This window comes from Drosophila persimilis, unplaced genomic scaffold (assembly GCF_003286085.1).
Source record: "Drosophila persimilis strain 14011-0111.01,24,50 unplaced genomic scaffold, DperRS2 tig00000000-arrow-pilon, whole genome shotgun sequence".
Taxonomy (NCBI): Eukaryota; Metazoa; Arthropoda; class Insecta; order Diptera; family Drosophilidae; genus Drosophila; species Drosophila persimilis.
This window is the reverse complement of record NW_020825288.1, coordinates 19,926,072-19,944,464: the sequence shown is the minus strand read 5'-3', so window position 1 is coordinate 19,944,464 and position 18,393 is coordinate 19,926,072. Positions and strand designations below refer to the sequence as shown.

Sequence of the window (18,393 nt, the reverse complement as noted above, 5' to 3'; positions counted from 1 at the left end):
AGTGTCAATTAGCCAGAGTCAGAGCTTACCAGCCATGAATGCGAAATTACACAGCTAAAATATCAAAAATATATGTATAAACATATATAAGATATAAATTCACACATAATTGCGTATGCTAAACAAGTTGCCGTAGCTGATTACCGACCGCAGATAGAAGACCGACTAAATTGCATGGAAATAATTAGATCTGGCACCAAGATGACCCGAGATACCCGATAGTTGGGGACTAAAATAAACGATGATGATGATGATGAGTGAGGTCATCGACGAGATCATCAAGGTCTACTGTTAATACTCCCTTGTTTACTTTATTCCTTACAAATGATTCTTCATAAAACACAACCGCGGCCATTCATCCTTTGGGAAACTTTTTATAGTTTCGCCTAAACAAATGCATACGAGTGGGAGATATTGAAAAAGTTTCGCCGTAGCAGAGCCTTCAACCCGTAACCCGTTTGAAATGACTTTTGCTTTTGAGTTTGAACTCACATAATTTCCAAACATTTCATTTCTAATAACCCACAAACCCAAAATGGTCAAAACAGCTGCAATAAATAAAAACCGAAAATCAATACCACAACAACAAACGAATAAAAATCACATAGGTAAAACACGGAATGACCAAATATAATATGCAGACCACAAAACAATAAAAGTGGACAACCAACCAAAAAAAAACAGCTAGATTAGGGAAGACGAAGCTTAAGATACCCTTTAGATCCTTCCAATGACGGATAGTAATAGTTATTCCGATTAGAGACTTTATTAGACAGTCCAGCCTAATTTTCATCCTAGAAAAAATTCGAATACCCATTGCAAGAGTATACGGAAAGTTTGACAAAACACAGCACACACGCAGCCACAGAGATGACAGAGAGGCGGAGAGAGAGACAGCCCAAACAAAATCGTGTTCAAGTGCCACGTTTTGGGTAAGCGACAGGGCGGGTAGAGCCATGATAGGGCCATGACCCCTCCCAAAAACCTCCTGAAGCCGCACAAATCCCACACCACCACACCACCCCACCTCCTGCAAATATGTTTGGCCCGGCACGCTTGTGCCAACAAAACGGCGTTGCTTGTGTATTCCTACATGCGCTAACAATATCGCAACAATGTCGGTCGACAACATCCAAAGAACAGCAAACGGGGGTCCGTTCAGATCCCTGAACTCCCCTCCGAAAAAGAGCGGAAAAAATCAAATGGCAAGCAGCACAAAAATCCATGATGAAAATTCGTGTAGGGCCCCCCAGTCGCGCGGTCCTAAGAGTGTGTGTGTGTGTCCCATCCTGTCAGCGCCGCCCGGGCACGTAAACAATTGGGGGAATGACACTAATGGTCGGTCTACTTTTGCATGCCATGCCCCAAGTTTTTCCGCTTTAAGCGGGAAGACAAGGAACAATTGCAGATGCAATAAAAAGCCAATAACAATGCAATAATCATAATAATACCAACGGCAAATGTAGCTGCCACAACAGCCACCAACACACCAGCACCAGCTACAAAAACAACACATGCAACATTTGCTTGCTGGCTGTACGACGAGTATCAGCAATAAAAGCTGTAACAATTATCATTTGAAAGTGCATTGTTCCAGTTGTCAGATGCGGCGCTTAAGTAGCTGCAACAACAGCACTGACAACACGCCACCAAATGCAGCCCGTGCTAGCAACAGCAGCAGCAACAGCTGTGGCAGTGGCAGGGGGCAACCACAACAGCGGCAGCAGCAGCAGCAGCAGCAGCAGTAGCAACAGCAACAGCAACAATGTCTACGTCAGCGGCTTGGAAAATTAATATGCACAAACTGCTGCAATTGCAATTTGTTGAAGAAACAATGACGTGCTGCCGCGTCGCTCAACGAATGAGGCAAAAGAAATATTTTACATATTGTCGCATAAATCTGAAAACGATAATCACTGAAGAATATCAATTAGTTGGGGGTTCCTAAGTCTTTGTTTAATGTGGAGCAGGCGCTCATAATGAGTTATAGATTTGGCCACCCTCACAAAGCTAACCAAAAGCTATGATATATGGCCTGGCTCAGAATGCACTCTGTGCTGCGAATACCTAATGGGGCTTCGAGTTTTTGGATGATAAATTAAAGTCGTTTTTGTTTGCGCAAAGAATTCAGCCAATGAGCATATTAAACCACATATTGCAACAACTTGAAGCCACATTCAATTTAATTGTAAATTCCAAATTGCCAATTTCCTAAGCTCACTTAAATCTTCTAAGGACAATCCTGTCATCTCTGGATCTGGATCTGCAAAACACGAGAGCAATTATAGCCAATACCCAGGCAATTAGCCGCTCCCGCTATGCGTGGCTGTGTGTGTCTGTCTCTCTGGTGGGTTTTAATAATGCAGCCACATAAATCTTTTCATTAAAGTTCAATTAATCAACAGCCTTCCTGTCACGGCGCATAAATCTCATAGCGGGCACTCACACACGCACACGCACTCGAAACCATTCAAAATGCAGATACGGATGCTGTATGCTATATGCTGGCCATAACCCATAGACGCCAGTCCCCAGCATGTGCAGGGCCCATCCAAGTTATTTGTCGCCCTCCTCTGCCTATCTCTCTCCCTCTCTCTGTCTGTCTCTCTGTTTTGGGGCCAAGCCAAACAAATGTGCAATGTGTTGTACTTACGACGAAATTTGCCACGCCTCTACCCAACTTTGTATCCCACTCATATCCAGGCGGACAGGTAATAACATTACCACGGCAGCAAACATTTCTGACAGAGATGGTAGCGTGAGTAGGAAAGCCTTTTGAAAATGTTATGCAAGTTCAAGATACAGATACTTCGTGTCACGCTGCCACTACCAGCTTTCCGATCAGAGGGGTGTCAGGCCTCACCACCAACGCCTGGCAGTCTGATTACATTTGCAGCTCGAACAGCACTCGTGGCACCCATGCTGGAAGATGGGATGGAATTAGGCTGGCAGGTGCATGGCATGGGCGTGCTATTGTTTGTGTTTCTGCCGGGCAATTAACAAGCAATAAAAGCAGCCCTGATAAATGTTTACCCGCTTGACGGCAGGGGAGAGAGAGAGATATAAACATAGATACAGAGGGATAGGGACTGCAATTAACACAAAGATCCAGCAACGCCCAATTGAATAAATGTCCAACCAGAACCAGGGCCCTGATTGATTTGGCAGCACGTCTCACTTCTTTCGCTTGAACTTTTGCCAACGAGCACTTGCACTTTGAATGCCAAATGAGGTGGGCCGCCAGCGGCAAAGGCGGCGACACCTGCCTGGGTCGCTGTTTTTACTGGCTTTTTATGAATGAAAAACTTGAGTCACTGCCGGAGTCGCGCGTGGGTGGTCTGGTCGCCCCCGGCTCAGCCGAATGCAAATGCCCCAAAAGACCACAGCCAAATGCAGTGGGCAAATACAACAACAGCAAAAGTGTTACACGACTTTACGAGCACCTCCATTGACTGCAAATCAAAACGTGCGCCACGCCAACGCGAACGCGAACGCGAACGACATCGTCCACATCCACCTCGACAACGACAACGACATCGACAGCAAGTTGAACGCCAACGCCAACGCCGATGGCAATTACCAGGTGACTGCTAACTGGCAAGGTTATGGCTCTCACAGAGCCGCTGCCGCTCAAATGTTTGGCATGCCACACATTCACACACACACTAACCGTCTTACACAAATGCAAAAGAGCAAAATACCTTTTGGCATTACGCATACGCAGTGCATGCCGAAGCCAAAAAGGTTTTATGTTTTTTTGCTGTTTTTCAAGCGCATTATCAAGAACAGCAGTTTTAAATTATTGAGTGTGAAGCATTTAACATTTCGGAACGGACAGTGGTTGAGGAAAGTTAATGGAGAATGAAGCTAAATAAGTTATGGAAAATGGCTATGAAATATTCCTAGATCATTCTTATATCAGAAATTTTATTAATTTCAAAAACATATCACGAATTCTGTTCAAGTTCTCAGCTTGTGTTTCTTCAAAAATGAATTCCCAGGTGCATTTATTCCAAAACTTTGCGCCACTGTTCTGGGACGCTGCCCTTTCGTCTGCTTGTTCAGCACACAGTTTAAAAATAATTGCCACTGGGGATGGCCACCCATCCATGGGCCCCGCCCTTTCTCCACCATCAACAGAACACTGCCCCCGTCCATTTACCATGGCAGAACGTCCTCCTGGCAGCGACCAGACCAGACCGTGGCAGGAATTGTCGGTGCTAAATGTCACACGCACATAAGCGAAATTATGTGAGGGGTTTTTAACGACTGATATGCGCCGGGCGCGATATGGCAAACACTGCACAGGCCTCCAGCCCATAAAAAGATCCAGCGCGAAATTGAAACTGCCACCCGCTCCAGCCATCGCCAGTAAGCCCTGTAAACGCATGGCCGATGTACGTGAGATTGTGCCGCAGTTAATTGGTAAAAATTGGGCAACCTCTCGAACCTCGGTGCTACCACCTCTCGACAAACAGTAGTACTTATGCGATAATGCGTAAATTTTAATGAAAACGAAAAAAAAATGAAGACAAAAGTGTATATTTTCGGGTCGTAAAGTTTGCCGAAGAGGGCCTGGGCCCGCTGTGCAATCGCCTGGAAGTTGATTTAATGAAGATTTCACAAAATGGCCTTTTGCCTTTGCGTTGTCTGACATGCGGTAGACATGTATAAAGATTTAGATATTGATGTATACGGCTTCGGCACGTGCTGTCTGTCAGATCAAGTGCTTGGGCTGGAATTTCAATTGAGAGAATCTTTAAGAGCAGAAGCCTAGCCTCAATTTCGATCAAAACCACAAGAATCTAACCTTGTAGAAAGTAGCCAACCAACACCCAAGGTACCATAAAATGCAACAGCATAAATCTTTCCACAATCCCAACTTTCCCACCGCCATGCCAGAGAGACACCTAATTTCCATATTGAACAATGCAAATGCAACAATAAATGCTGAAGACAATGGACTGTTACAACATGACCACACACAAGCCTTTTCGCGCCAAGAAATGCCACAGCAGACACCCCGAACCATTGCCTAATTATGCAACAATATGGCTAGAAAGATGGCGCTCTCTCTCTCCCACTCCTGCACACTGTCCGCGAATATCCTTTTTTAGGCAAATTAAGCACAGACCATAACCGAAAAGTACACAAGAAATTATGAACAACAAGCGGACGCAACACGATAGCAAAATTATGAACGTGATTAATTCATAGATGGTGGCGCTTAGCCATTGTTTTTGGTCATGCGGCAGCCACATCGCACAACCGGAGTCAGAGCCAGAGCCAGGGCCAGAGCCTGAGGCGCTCCAGGCCAGGCGGCTAGAGGCACGATCCACGACAACCGCTATAGCGATGACGATGACGGGGCCAACGTCGACCCGTGGCCTGCAGTTGACATCCACGAACGCTGTGGCCAAAAAGCTAAATATGATTATGTGCGCTCGATTTAATCTCAGTCGTTTTAGCCTCGTTCCCCCCTTCCACTCAATCCCAGACGCGGCTTAAGCCATCGTCTGCTGAGGAGTCTGTATTTTTTTTATTGATTTCTCTGGTGTGTGTGCAACATATGCGAAAGCGGTTGCCGTGGCAGCCAGGCACATTAAAAATGAAGAGATTTTCCTTGAAAATGATGCCTGCGTATGCTTTTGGTCAAAACGACTTTGTGCTCAAAATTGAAAACCCAAAATCGTAAAAAAATTACACTGGCCCAAGGAGCGTGAGTAAGTCTCCCCCCGTGGCCACACTCCACTCCTGCACGCTGCTTACCAGACAGACTCACATTCGACTCCCAAGTACGAGTAGTCGGCGGATTATAGTCGGCCGCACAGTAGTCTCTGTCTGATAAAGAGTCGACGCGAATGGGGAAAAAAATCGGCTACTTAATTTGGTAATAACAATAATTACGCCTGACTGACTAAACGCTGACCAGCGGCCAATTTAATATTGAAAAGACAAGAGCCAAGTGGCTGCCCATTGGAATTCCCTAACCGATTCTGCGGGTAGTACCAACTTGGAGTTCCTTAAAAGAGAGAAAGCAAAAGACAGTAAAATAAAACCAATTGCCCAAACTTTTTTATTAATTGAATAAAACTAAAGAAACTTGAGGTTGAGAATATTTACACATCGATTTACAAATGTTTACCCACAGGTTTGCTCCGAGAGTGGAAATTGTAAAAAGTAAGTGTTTTCGCTTTACATTTTGAGATTATTTTTTATATTTGATTTAAATATTCTTCAGGCTAAAAACAAATAGATTGATATCTATATTAAATATATTTCCTACAATTTAAATAAAATGCCAATCTTTAATAGATTTTTAATAAATTTATGTTTTATTCAAAGTAAATTCCATTTAATTTCACTATTTTTGTATGGAAAAACCGCATATTTCATTTCAATATGGGTATGTTTTTTACTTTATTAACTTTTTCTTTGGAAACATTACATAATTAAGAAAAGAATGAAAAATTCTATAAAAAGGTGCATGGGTTCATTTAAAATGTTCAGTATAATTTACTCAGTTTATTGCTGTCAAAGAGTATTACAAGTTCGTCTTGTCAATTACGTGGGCCGCCAAATTTTCAATTAAAACGTTTATAGATAATCAATTAATAATTTTTAAGCCACTTTGGCAGCCATGTACCCAGTGCTGCGGCCACAGTCTACTGTCGTTGAAGCTGACTCAGCCGCGACTCCATGCGATTCGCTCAATTAGGTGCTAAGACATTTTGGCTGGCTGGCAAAGACTGGGACTGCAGTTGGGGATTTTCGCAGTTGATCATATTTATTGGCTTTGCGATTAGGCTCGGCGGACTCGAATCGACCCGGCTGGCGTCTTGCCTCTGGCCTAATTGGGGGACTCGGCTCAGAGAGATCTAAACTTGAATATTGATGACGATGTCGGATCGTACAAAAACACACACAATCTGAAATGCAATGCAATGGTTTTTTTGTTGTTGGTTTTTTTGTTGGGAATATTGCTACTTTTTGTTGTCTGATATTTATCGTATTTAATTTTGCGATGTGTTTTTCGCGACTGTTTCGGCTGCCCTGACTATTTTTGGAAAATTTCACGTACGAGACTCATAATTCGTGCGATAATTTACACAAAATTAGGCAACTGTCTAGCCAGCGGACCTTTTATAGCATTTTGGAGCACTCGATGCTTTTCCCACGCCAATTAGAATTAGTCGGATCGGATCGCATCAGATCGCGTCGAGTCCAAATCAATTGAATTCAACAGGCACCGAGGTCCGTCCGATAATTGCTCTCGACCACAGAAGAAAGAGAAAATATTTGGAAAATTCAATTTACGCTCTGAAAATGGGCCTTATTTGAACTTAATTTGTTCATGTTATTTCGCTTTTCTCATAATTGTCTTATGACAAACTTAAGCATCTTTTTCTTCTTAATTTGTGTTAGAAAAACTTTTGCCATAAAATGTCAAAAGCGAAACTCGTAAAAAGTGAATTTTCGTTGCGGTCAAAGATTATTAATGAGAGGTTAATCCGCCGTCTCTTATCTCTGGCTATCGTAGCTGAACCTACTCCCGCCCACTCCCCCTCTGAGAAAGCAATTAAAAGTCCAATTATAATGCCATTAGGCGAACGAAAGTGCTAAATACTCAGGTGGAATATAGTATACACGCATAAATAAAGATGAACTTGGTTCAATCTTGATTTAAAATTGAAAATTTGACAATGAATAAATCAACATGGTAAACAGCGATATTGTTTATCAAACAATCTGCTTTTGAAATAAGAACGAGAAGTATGAGCAAAGATACAGTATTACTATATATCATATGCTTTATAATATTCATTATAATATTTCCATATCTCCATAAAAGCGATAAGCAAATAAATTTAAATCCATTTTACTGAGAAACGACTTATTAATTGCCATACTATCGAATGACTGTGTTTCCATTAAGTTTCATTATGACCCCATTGTAATACTTGAATTTCTGTACCAAGGTACTTTTCCAGGCTCATGGAAGTTTTCTCAAAGTAATGGCAATTTAAAAACAAATTTTTAAAGATATTTCTGAGTACAACACTCTATCGCAAATAATTTTCATCGAATGATATCTTTTATATATATATTCCCTCTCATACATAGTATTTCTTCCGTTTAATTTTAATTTTAGCGCTTTCAATTTTGTACTCAACTGCAAAGATTTATTTGTCACTATTTGAGTATTTCCATTTGTTACCTTCTCATTTCCAAACTATTTTCGGCATAGTCCAAATTTTTCAGTTAACAAAATGACAACGCACTTCTATTATCCCGACAGGGAGCTGCAGGACGAGCTCAGCTGCATAGCCAAGGGTTTGGTGGCCCCTGGCAAGGGGATCCTGGCCGTGGACGAGACAAGTTCGCAGATGGGGAAGCGTCTGGAATTGATTGGGGTGGAGAATACAGAAGAGAATCGTCGTCTGTACCGTCAGATATTATTCACGACCGATGCGAAGATAGCCGAGAATATATCTGGCGTCATATTTCCACCCGAGGCGCTACACCAGAAGACGGACGACAGCGTACCCTTTGCCGATGTGCTGCGCAAGAAAGGCATCCTAACGGGCATCAAGGTGGACAAGCAGTTTGTGGCACTTTTCGGCTCGGAGGACGAGTTCACCACCCAGGGATTAGACGACTTGGCTGCCCGCTGCTCCCAGTACAAGAAGGAGGGCTGCAGCTTCGCCAAGTGGCGTTGTGTCCTGAAGATCAGCAAGAACACACCCTCCCACCAGGCCATTCTGGAGAATGCCAATGTCCTGGCTCGCTATGCGGCCACATGCCAATCGCAGGGTCTGGTTCCAATTATCAATCCCGATATCCTAGCCGTCGGGGAACACGATCTGGACCGGTGCCAGAAGGTCGCCGAAACTGTCTTGGCCGCCGTCTACAAGTCTCTCAACGATCATCATATCTTCCTTGAGGGCACTCTCCTGCAGCCCAGCATTGTGACACCTGGAATGCAGAGCCAAAAAAGCACTTTACCGGCGGACATAGGGCTATGCACAGTCCTCGCCATACGTCGCACTGTTCCGCCGGCAGTGCCAGGTATGTTTTAGAACACGAGAACGCTGGTTTGACTTGTGCTAATTCTCATCTGCTATCTGACAGGTGTCATGTTCTGTTCTGGCAATCAATCGGAGGAGGAGGCCACTGTCAATCTTAATGCCATAAACAATGTCCCACTGTGCAAGCCCTGGGCCATGACCTTTGCCTTCGATAGGGCCCTGCAGTCGTCGGTGTTACGTACCTGGGGCGGCCGTAAGGACAATGTCGTCAATGCCCAAAACGAGCTGATCAAGCGTTGCAAGGTGGGTTTAGTCTTCTACACATAAAATGTTACAGAGCTAATCAATGTTATTCACGCAACCTGTAGGCCAACAGCTTGGCCAGCATTGGCAAATACATTCCTGGCTCTGTGGAAGGCTCGGCGGGCACTGAAAAGCTAATCTTTGATGCTCTTGAATACTAGGTAAACATAAAGTGCGACTCCATAAAATGGTTAGGTATACACAAAAATACACAAACGGAATTCGATATTAGGAAATTACAAGCAAGGACCCAAAAAAAACATATTATGCAAATGACATAAGCGTACTTATTAAGGGTTTATGTCCATCTACCCTCATCTTCTTCACCAAGGTACCGATAAGGACCCACCGAAATCGACCAAACTAGGGTAATCCCAAAAACGCAAATCAAACACCTCGGCACAGTACTGGACAGCGAAACTATTCTGATGAAAATGGGATATTTTTTTATTTCTTATAGAAAATTACCATTATACTGAAATTGATTTTCCTCAATATAATATAAGCCACAATAATGAACCACAACCTAGCTGTGGTTCATACTAAAGGAAACTGATGCATTTATTTCCGCAATGTATGGGGTTTTTTCGCTCAGTGTTACCGCTCATAACCGTATGTAGAGTATTTTGCATTCATTTAACAAAACCTGCCCTGTCCCTGTCACTGGGATAGTTTAAGTGCTCCGCTGTGACTTTTGGTGGCTGACAGTTGGCCGCAGGCCGCGTGTTTGATGCCCGCTCGTCAGTCGGCGAACAAGTCGAAATATTGTTAACAAGCCTGCAAAAGAGCAGCGGACGACGGTTTGGTCCCAGCGACGACGACGACGACAACATGCCTCTTGCCTGTGCCAGAGTGTCGGCTTAATCCGCGGAGATTACCAGACGACCGAGCGACACGCAGCTGCATTTCTCTGCTACGCAGCTCTTAGCTGCAGCTTAATTAACGCCAGCGCATGCCAAAAACCAAAACGACGACCATGTGCAACGGCAACGAACAGCGGCACCACCAGCAAAAACGGCAGCAACGGCAACAACAACAACAATCACGGTTTGAGTGCCTCGACTTAATCAAGCAGTTCAGAGCCGCTCAAGTCGGTGTCATGTTGTTGGCAAATTAGTCAGACTCTCTCGGCCTGGCTCTGGGGAAGTTAGGGGCAAATCGCAATAATTAAAATTAAAGCAGTCACTAAGTTATAGCCTCGCCTTCTGTGGCTCTAAGCAGTGGCTCCTTCCCGTTGTCACGCACAGAATTTTTAAGCAGTCCAAGTGGCAGCAGAGGGCATATCTGTCTGGGTTGTGGTAAGGATATATCTTCATTAATCATATGGGAATTTTTATGGAGTTCGTACTCGTATTATTAGTAATTATACAATTTCCATGGCTAAGGTGAAATTTGTAAATTTCCAACGATCAGCTAACGAGGCTATTAAGTGTGGATATAGCATAGCCGTTTCTCTGGTTTCTTTTTTATTCATCACAAGTCCTCTCTGTAATCTGTAAGCCATAGAATATACTCTCGCATATTTCATTAAACCTCCTCTTCATAGGGTATTCTATTGGTCTGTCCTACTCTCAATTGGCTGTTTCTTTTCACCTGCAGCATCGAACGGAGTTTTGTGGTTAATGCAATCGCCGTGTATCCTGAAGCCGCGAGATTGCCTCCAACATGCCTCCCATCCAGAGTCCTCAATCCCAATCAAGGCGACGCGTACAACATGTCATGTTAATTGCGACTCTGTGTATGTGTGCTGACGAGTCGTCGGTGTGAGTGCGTGTGTTTGTGTGAGTGACAGTATAAATTGCCATTATGCTCATGTTTTCTTAATATGTGGCACACAACACCCACCGAGTTCCGTTCCAGGCGTCGGCAGTGGCAGTTTCAGCAACAGCAGCAGCAGCAGCAGCACGCGACGCGTCAAGCCAATTAAAGCCAAATTATGGCAGCGCTTTTTTAATCACATGCATCGCTCTTCAGCTCTCCACTCACCCATTCAATCACTCAATCAGTTATTCATTTACTCAATCAGCGCTTTCAATTTACCACTGAAGATTTATGGGCGTGACGCCTTCTAATGTGGCAAGACAGATACAGATACAAATACAGCTACAGCTACAAAGCTGTACAAAGCCCCTCGATCGAGGGGCAGGCAGCAAAATGTTGCTCTTTGCCGGCGGCACGCGTTTACAAGAGACTTCCACAGAGACTTTGCCGAAGATCAAAGGCAAATGGCCGACAAACTTCGAACCCGATTTGAGTTTGGTCTTTAACGAGATTTCTGCCTGGCCATAAACGGGTGTGTGCGACAAGTGGGAGTGGGACCCGGAATGGGGCTGGGGCTGGGGCCACGACATAATTAGAAAAATCCAACGGTGGCGCCAGAGTTTAATTCACGGCTCGGACAACGGACTTGGGCTGCGGCTGGGGCTGGGCCCAGAGCCAGGCAGGCACAAATCACTCAGCTGTCAAACGCTTGTTTTGATTAATTTGGTGTTAATAAACGCCGCGGCGGCAGCTCAAATCCTGTACCGTCCGGCAATTAATGGCCAATCGCTTGGCATTGCTCTCTGGCCGTCGCAGCGCTGGAAGTTGACGATGGCTTTTGAGCGGCCCAAACTTGGTCATGGAGCGTGAAAAACGTTTTGGGCTGTGCAGCTGAGGATGCGACTTGTGTTAATTGAAAGTTTCTGCCTGGCCATATAAAGTGAGGAAGCCAAAAATCAGTCGCCTTCGATTTCGATTTGGTTGTCTGCTGATAGCCAAAATGTTGCCGACTTGACTGACCATAAACGGCAGCACAGCACACGCGTCGTGTGGCAGGCAGATGGCAGGACGAACGGTAGAATCGCCAAGAGGCTGCAGTGTCGCTCTTGGTTTCGTTTTTTCCCATATGCGCCACATCATTTGGCCAAAAGTAAGAGGTGTTTAAAATGCTAATTTTGGGCAATGCCAGCAACTGAATCACGTACGTGTACGGCACAGTACAGTTGTCTCCATTTCTCACATGACTTAATGATGTTACAAGCCTAAAGTTCATACCTCCTCTAGTTAACTGTATAATGGCTCTGGAGTATCTTTCACTACCTCATACACATTTTGGGATCAGCTTTAATGTCCGACAACTGACACAGCAGTATGTAAATAATTTCTGTCTCCTGGTAGCTTCCTGCCCGGAGCTGCTGTCCTCCCATCAATGCCCCTGTTCAGCTGTCACCAGACCCAGCAGCATTCAAGCTTCCTGGCTTGGTCCCAGTTCCAGGCCCAGCCCCGGGGGCTGACTGAGACTGAGGCAAAATTTGCTATGCCAAAATGTCAAAATGTCAATTCGAAAACGTTTAGCAGGAAAAAGTACGAGCGAGCAGAACGAGTATCTATAGAGGGAGAAACGCAGCAGCGGTGCTGCCAAATGTTGGCTAAATAAACTTTTTGGCCATCGAATGGCCAGTCGGTCGGTCCGTCATTGGAGGGAGCTCCGGCAGAGAGGCGTGTCTCTGGCAGTCGCTCAGTGGCCCTGGTCAGGTGTAGGCTCGTTTGTCTGTCACTCGCTTACATTTGCTTACCTTTCCTTTATGCAAATGCTGGTGAATTTTCATTTTCGTTTACGATTCGCTTTGGGGTTGCATAAACTCAAAGCTGGAACAAAAGTTTGCCGAAAAAGTTGAGTTCGTTTAGCCACAGAGTAAGCGATAAAAATCCTATTTCTTTGGCCCCACAAGATGCCTGGGCATCCTAGCATCTTGTGTCGTCTGCTTGACAATCGTACGACATTTCTGACAAATGCAGCCGACACAAAACTCTTTTTTTCCGCTGCTTGTTGGATGACAGACAGGCTCTCAGACATGCATAGGCAAAGCGTATGTTGACGGGCCAACGAAAAATACAACAAACAAATATATATATAAAAACCACCAAAAAATAAAAAACAAAACTACACTTTTTGTTGTAAATTTTATGCAATTTTTCAGCAGCAACGGCATTGTGTGTGCGGTAGTCGGACAGAAGCAAAAATAAATTATACACCCAAAGTATTTCGACAAATTCAATGAGAAAAATCTGCAATTTAAATAATCCCAACTGGCATTTTGAAATGTAGCTTACACACACACACACAAAAAATGGTCGTGGACGGGCAGCTGCAGTTGCATCACAGCCTCTTGGGCTCCCACTTGGAAAAAGGAAAACAGAAGGCGTGGCCAGTCACTAAACCAGTGGGATCATCGGTCTTAATTGAGGGAAAGGTGACACGGAACTGATAGTATTTGTTGGTTAGATACTGTGTTAACACTCTGTGTACTTGGAGTTGCTCTTTGGTAAAATCACTTGCATTTTCGGTTAAGAGACAGTTCCAGGCAGTCCAAATTTATTACGTCATAATTATATTATATATATTATCTGTATTTAATTTATTATTTACTAAATGCCTTCAGAATTGGACAGAATCCATCTTCTATGTTTAATTTTGTTTCATTTAAATTAATTACATTTCTTTTAATCAGGCATAGATAAATTGTAATTTAGTTTTGAGGAAACCCGGTTAATAAAATGTAATATTCAATTATTTTTTGATTATTTTGCATCATTCCACAAATTCATATTTATTTTTAATCCACAAAATTATTCTCTGACTTTAATTTTAATTTATATTGAGGGGATTGTATTTGATTTATTGCTTCGATTAGCGCAATTTTTATTAAATTTGAAAGTAGATTTAGCCATTATTTGCATTATAGAAATGTTGCCATTAGGCACAGAAATAAATATGGTATTCCATTCGGGCAAACTAGTACTCAATAAAATTCAAATATCCGCAGGCAAATTCATAAAAATAATCAAAATTAAAACATAAATAAAATACAAGGCAGCACGTACGCAAAAAGAAAGGAAGAGAGAGGGAAAGCGAGACATACACACACACATACGGACCAAATGAATTCAATTTCGGATGAAAAATGGCGGCAATGATGAAGATGGCGACGCCAACGCGGACGGCAAGTGCGTGCTGGAGTGACGATGAGGGGTGACTGGAGGGAGGAGTGGCGTGGAGTGTTTGAGGTGAAGGTGGAATACAGCAAGAGGGAAAAACTTTATTAACATTTTTCGCATGCTGCACGTGCAGCCCGCATTTGTGGCAGGGACGACGGTGACGGCGGCGCGCGTTTCGCGCTCTTTAATGAAGTTTCATAAATTGTGAAAATCGAACGTTAATCAAATAAGGACCGAGGCAAGGCATGCACATACATACATTCGTATTGTATAAAAGGTGGCGCCTTAAAAGGCCGCAGCGAGGCGACAAACTGCAGACGTGGCCAAGAGAGAATCTGTCAATAAATCAATTAGTGTAATATAAATCAAGTGTCAAACGGAAAACCAAATCGAACACAAACTGGCCGCCCGAGGGCGCTGCTGCGGTGATGTTTCTATTTTCCGACTGCCGTGGAAAATGATAGTTGCGGTCTTAATTAATTGCAACAAATTTATGTCTGACATGTGTGGCAGCAGGGGCAAAAGAGTGGGCTGCAAAAGAGCGGCAAATAGAAAATATTGCATTAATAGCTGCCCAGAGCCACAATTAGCCAAATGACAAAGCCAACACGATGCCACCGCTCATAACTCATGACGTTTTGTGGTTGTTGCTGCCTGCCTGTCACGGTGGATTTTTCAATTGCAAATATACGATTACTTCCGGGGCTAGCATGGCATTTGTTGCGGGGGACGGGCAGCTAGGCGTATGCGCAATGCGGCCCAAATGAGCCAAAGCCGAAAGGGAATTATTGAAGCCTCCGCCTTAGGCCTCGTACCTGTCCCAAAAAATCTCACTAAACAACAGGGTATTTGAAAATGTAAACGCTCTGGCATTCTCTGAAGTAATTTTTCGAATTGCCATCGATAACTTGTTCCTTCTTTGGCCCTACATCCACTGGCACCTTAACCTGCTCTCCAGTGTACACCATTTCTTGAGTTTCGACTTCTTTTGAAATTGTTTTTGAGACCCTAGACCCGAAGACCCACCTCCGGCAGCTCCGCGCCAAACAATTTTGACATTTGACTAATGCGGAACATTAGTTCTGCCAAAAAATTTCTTAATTTACGGCTAACGCTGCTCCGAACGCTGCAGCCTCGAAGGTAAAGCCAGTTCAGGGGATTGGCAGGAGTCCCCTGGCTCGGGACGTGCATGCCGAAACCACTGCACAGAAACAGAACTTTCCCGCGCTTTATCTGCTCAAAAATTTGTCACAGCAAATAAAAACTTTTACTTTTCGCCTTGACTTGGCGCTCGTTCACTATTTTTTTTTTCCTCCTCCTCCATCGTATTTGTTTTTTAATCCGCAAGCAAGAAATAAAGATAAAAACTTAAACCGAAATAAGTTTCTATAGAAGTGTGCAGGAAAAAAGGGGGGGCGAGAGACTAAGAGAAACAGACAGACGGAGAAAGGCAAAGAGTCAGAGGGTAGGTGGAAGTGGGATAAATTTGAAGTGCAGCAAACTGCAGCAATAATAAAATAACAGAAAAGCAATTAAAAAACAGCTGCTGGTGATTTGCTGGATTAGGGTCGGGTCTGGGTCTGGGTATGGGTCTGTAGTCCAGTCGGATGCGACATTGTCGCTTTAACTGTCGCGATAACCTTGGACAGGGACACAGGAGGACACAATCCTGCACGCTGTCAGCACATAAGTTGGCGCAGCTTACCCTTAGTCAATTATGACATTATGTAATTGCCCGGACAAAGTCGTCTAGCTTTGCGAGGAGCCTTCAGGGGAGACTTCAGATAATTGAGGAAAATCAAGGGTTAAGCCAGATAAGACACAATTTTAAACAGATTTAATTGTGTACTTCAGATGGGCTACTTCTTAGCTTTGACTTTTTATTGTTAATTTTCTCTCACTCCCATTGAAAGCTAAGGCTCGAAAAGAGCACTTAACAACTCATAATAACCAAAATGACTTAAGGGAATAAAAGAAAAAAGTACGCCCTGAACGAGAGAAAAATGGCATAGCAAAAAGAAGCACACCCATATTTAAATTCTATATTCGGTTTTTACATAAAACCATAGAAATTAAATAAAATGTACTTTGATTTAAATATAAAATGTCTTTTGATGAGACCAATATTTAATCTAAATATAAAGTACTTTAAAATAATTATATTATATTAAATGGGTAATATACATATTTATATACATATGTAAGTATAACTATTCGTACTTCTTTATGGTTTTTTCTCTGGGCATATTAACATTTATTAAAGAAATAAAAATACTATAAAGATCTCGAGCACCTGAACAACTATATATTTTATCACTAAGAAACCGCAAGGTTTACGGCTTTAATAAGAGGCTATTGTTGGTAGTGATACTCGTAATATACTTAGTGATCATTTTATGTGATAGATATAAATTAAATAATGATATTTTTCTAATAAAGGATACGAAATCGGATGCTTTATTTCAAACAATTAGCAAGTTGCCCATCACGCGTTAAAGTACGATCCTTTGTTATTTTTGTTATTCAAAGGTACAGACAGATAATGAGTGACAACTGAACGAGAGTTTAAACACATGTAATATTCTGAATAAGCGTTGACTTTGTAGCTTCTTTGATTGGACATCCACATGCTAATGTTTCCCAAACGCACAACATCCTCCTGTGTCGACTTACAAGCTGTCAAATGGCCAGCTGCTGACAGTCCAATATGTTGTGGGTACCCCTTTCAGGTGTGGGGGGAAATGCAATGTTTCAATATTCATCGGTTTCTGGAACTAAGCGAACATTTTGCGTCGCGAAGTTGGTGGAATTTGCATGCTCGCTTTTGCATTTGCTTTTGTTGTTTTTTGGCTACCAAAACTTTGGCCCACAAACCACACACATGGTAATATTCATATTCAAACACCAACCGCCAGACAAAGGGAGAGACAGAGAGGGAGCCACATGCATAGACATCGTTTTTGCATTCATGGAGCATATGTTCCAGCTACCGATTTAGTTTTCGTTTTACGGTTTGAAGTTTCACATTAAAAGCATTTCAGGCAGATAAATAGAGCATGAGAGCGTTTCGATAGGGGGAACTCTCCTCCCTTCTATGATGTGTCTGTGTGACGCCTTATCACTGATAAAGTTTTTGTTTTTGCTCGGGTGGTAAAATTATAATATAATTTCAACTGCGAGTACGAGTACTACTCATGCAAATAACTCAAATTAAAGTTTTTGTGCCTATGGGGCACACAAATACTCACACACGCATACTGGGGCAGACGGCGACCGCCATCTTGTTTTTAGTTTTCGGATAAAAGTTGAGAGCACGCACACGACGAGGCAGACAAACATGACCCAGAGGCATAAAGCACTACTTAGTTATAACTCTCGAGCAGACTACGAAGATGTGTAAGACACTGGCCGACATGACTTGGGATTTATCACTAAAATATCTCTATATTATATACAAATGTTTTGTCCTCTTCCGATATAGTACTCATATCGCCGCACAATATAAGGGAGTGTGCAGGGGACTTGCCTCCATTTAGAGTCCGTGTAGAAGTCTTGCCCAAATTGCAGCTACACCTTTTCGATTCACAGACAAATCTGCATAAAATTCCGACCACAACTGTTACCAATCTCTCACTTAAGACAATGCCCCAACAATTTGCATACTAGTGTAAGTAGTCGTAGATTTAATTACAGTTGCCTGTGCCTTTGCATCCATTATCACTCCATACGCCGAACAATTACGGAGCGGAGCGTTGACGTCGTAAAAATCCTTTAAGTGTGCATTTAAACTATTTCCCAAGTAGCCTCGAAGCGCCTTTGGTGAGCCTCGTCAGCACTCTGGTTGGACAGCATCAATAACGGAAAAGTTTTGGGCCGAAGCCCAGTAACCCGGACACAACAGCAACACACACCAGGCACAAGGCACCAGGCACCAGGCACCAGGCACCAGAGAAGTGCAAAAATTATGGCCACACTTTCATTTTTAGCTGGAGAGGAATTGGGGTCCGGGTCCGGCATGGAGGTGGAATGGTCAGGACAATGCCCCAAACGAGATAAGGAAACGGATGGAGGAAGGAGTTGA

The 18,393-nt window shown here is 43.3% G+C and overlaps 1 protein-coding gene across 2 annotated transcripts; it reads left to right on the top strand.

Annotated features, from left to right (window-relative positions):
* Positions 1 to 8,237: 8,237 nt before the first annotated feature.
* LOC6591652 (fructose-bisphosphate aldolase) lies at positions 8,238 to 9,732 on the top strand. 2 transcript variants are annotated; one of them, XM_026993873.1, is made up of 4 exons: positions 8,238 to 9,069; positions 9,133 to 9,332; positions 9,398 to 9,493; positions 9,664 to 9,732. In XM_026993873.1, exons 1-3 carry the CDS (start codon positions 8,271 to 8,273, stop codon positions 9,491 to 9,493), a joined length of 1,095 nt encoding a protein of 364 aa, XP_026849674.1. In that variant the 5' UTR covers positions 8,238 to 8,270; the 3' UTR covers positions 9,664 to 9,732. The 2 variants fall into 2 exon arrangements, with proteins under 2 accessions (XP_026849674.1, XP_002016865.1); XM_002016829.2 differs by having other exon boundaries at positions 9,398 to 9,732.
* Positions 9,733 to 18,393: the final 8,661 nt, after the last annotated feature.

Bases quoted from the DNA above. Each gene is read 5' to 3' on its own strand.
- LOC6591652 (XM_026993873.1), top strand. From the start codon at position 8,271: ATGACAACGCACTTCTATTATCCCGACAGGGAGCTGCAGGACGAGCTC. The intron at 9,070-9,132 runs GTATGTTTTAGA...GCTATCTGACAG, and splicing joins TGTTCCGCCGGCAGTGCCAG to GTGTCATGTTCTGTTCTGGC. The intron at 9,333-9,397 runs GTGGGTTTAGTC...CGCAACCTGTAG, and splicing joins AGCTGATCAAGCGTTGCAAG to GCCAACAGCTTGGCCAGCAT.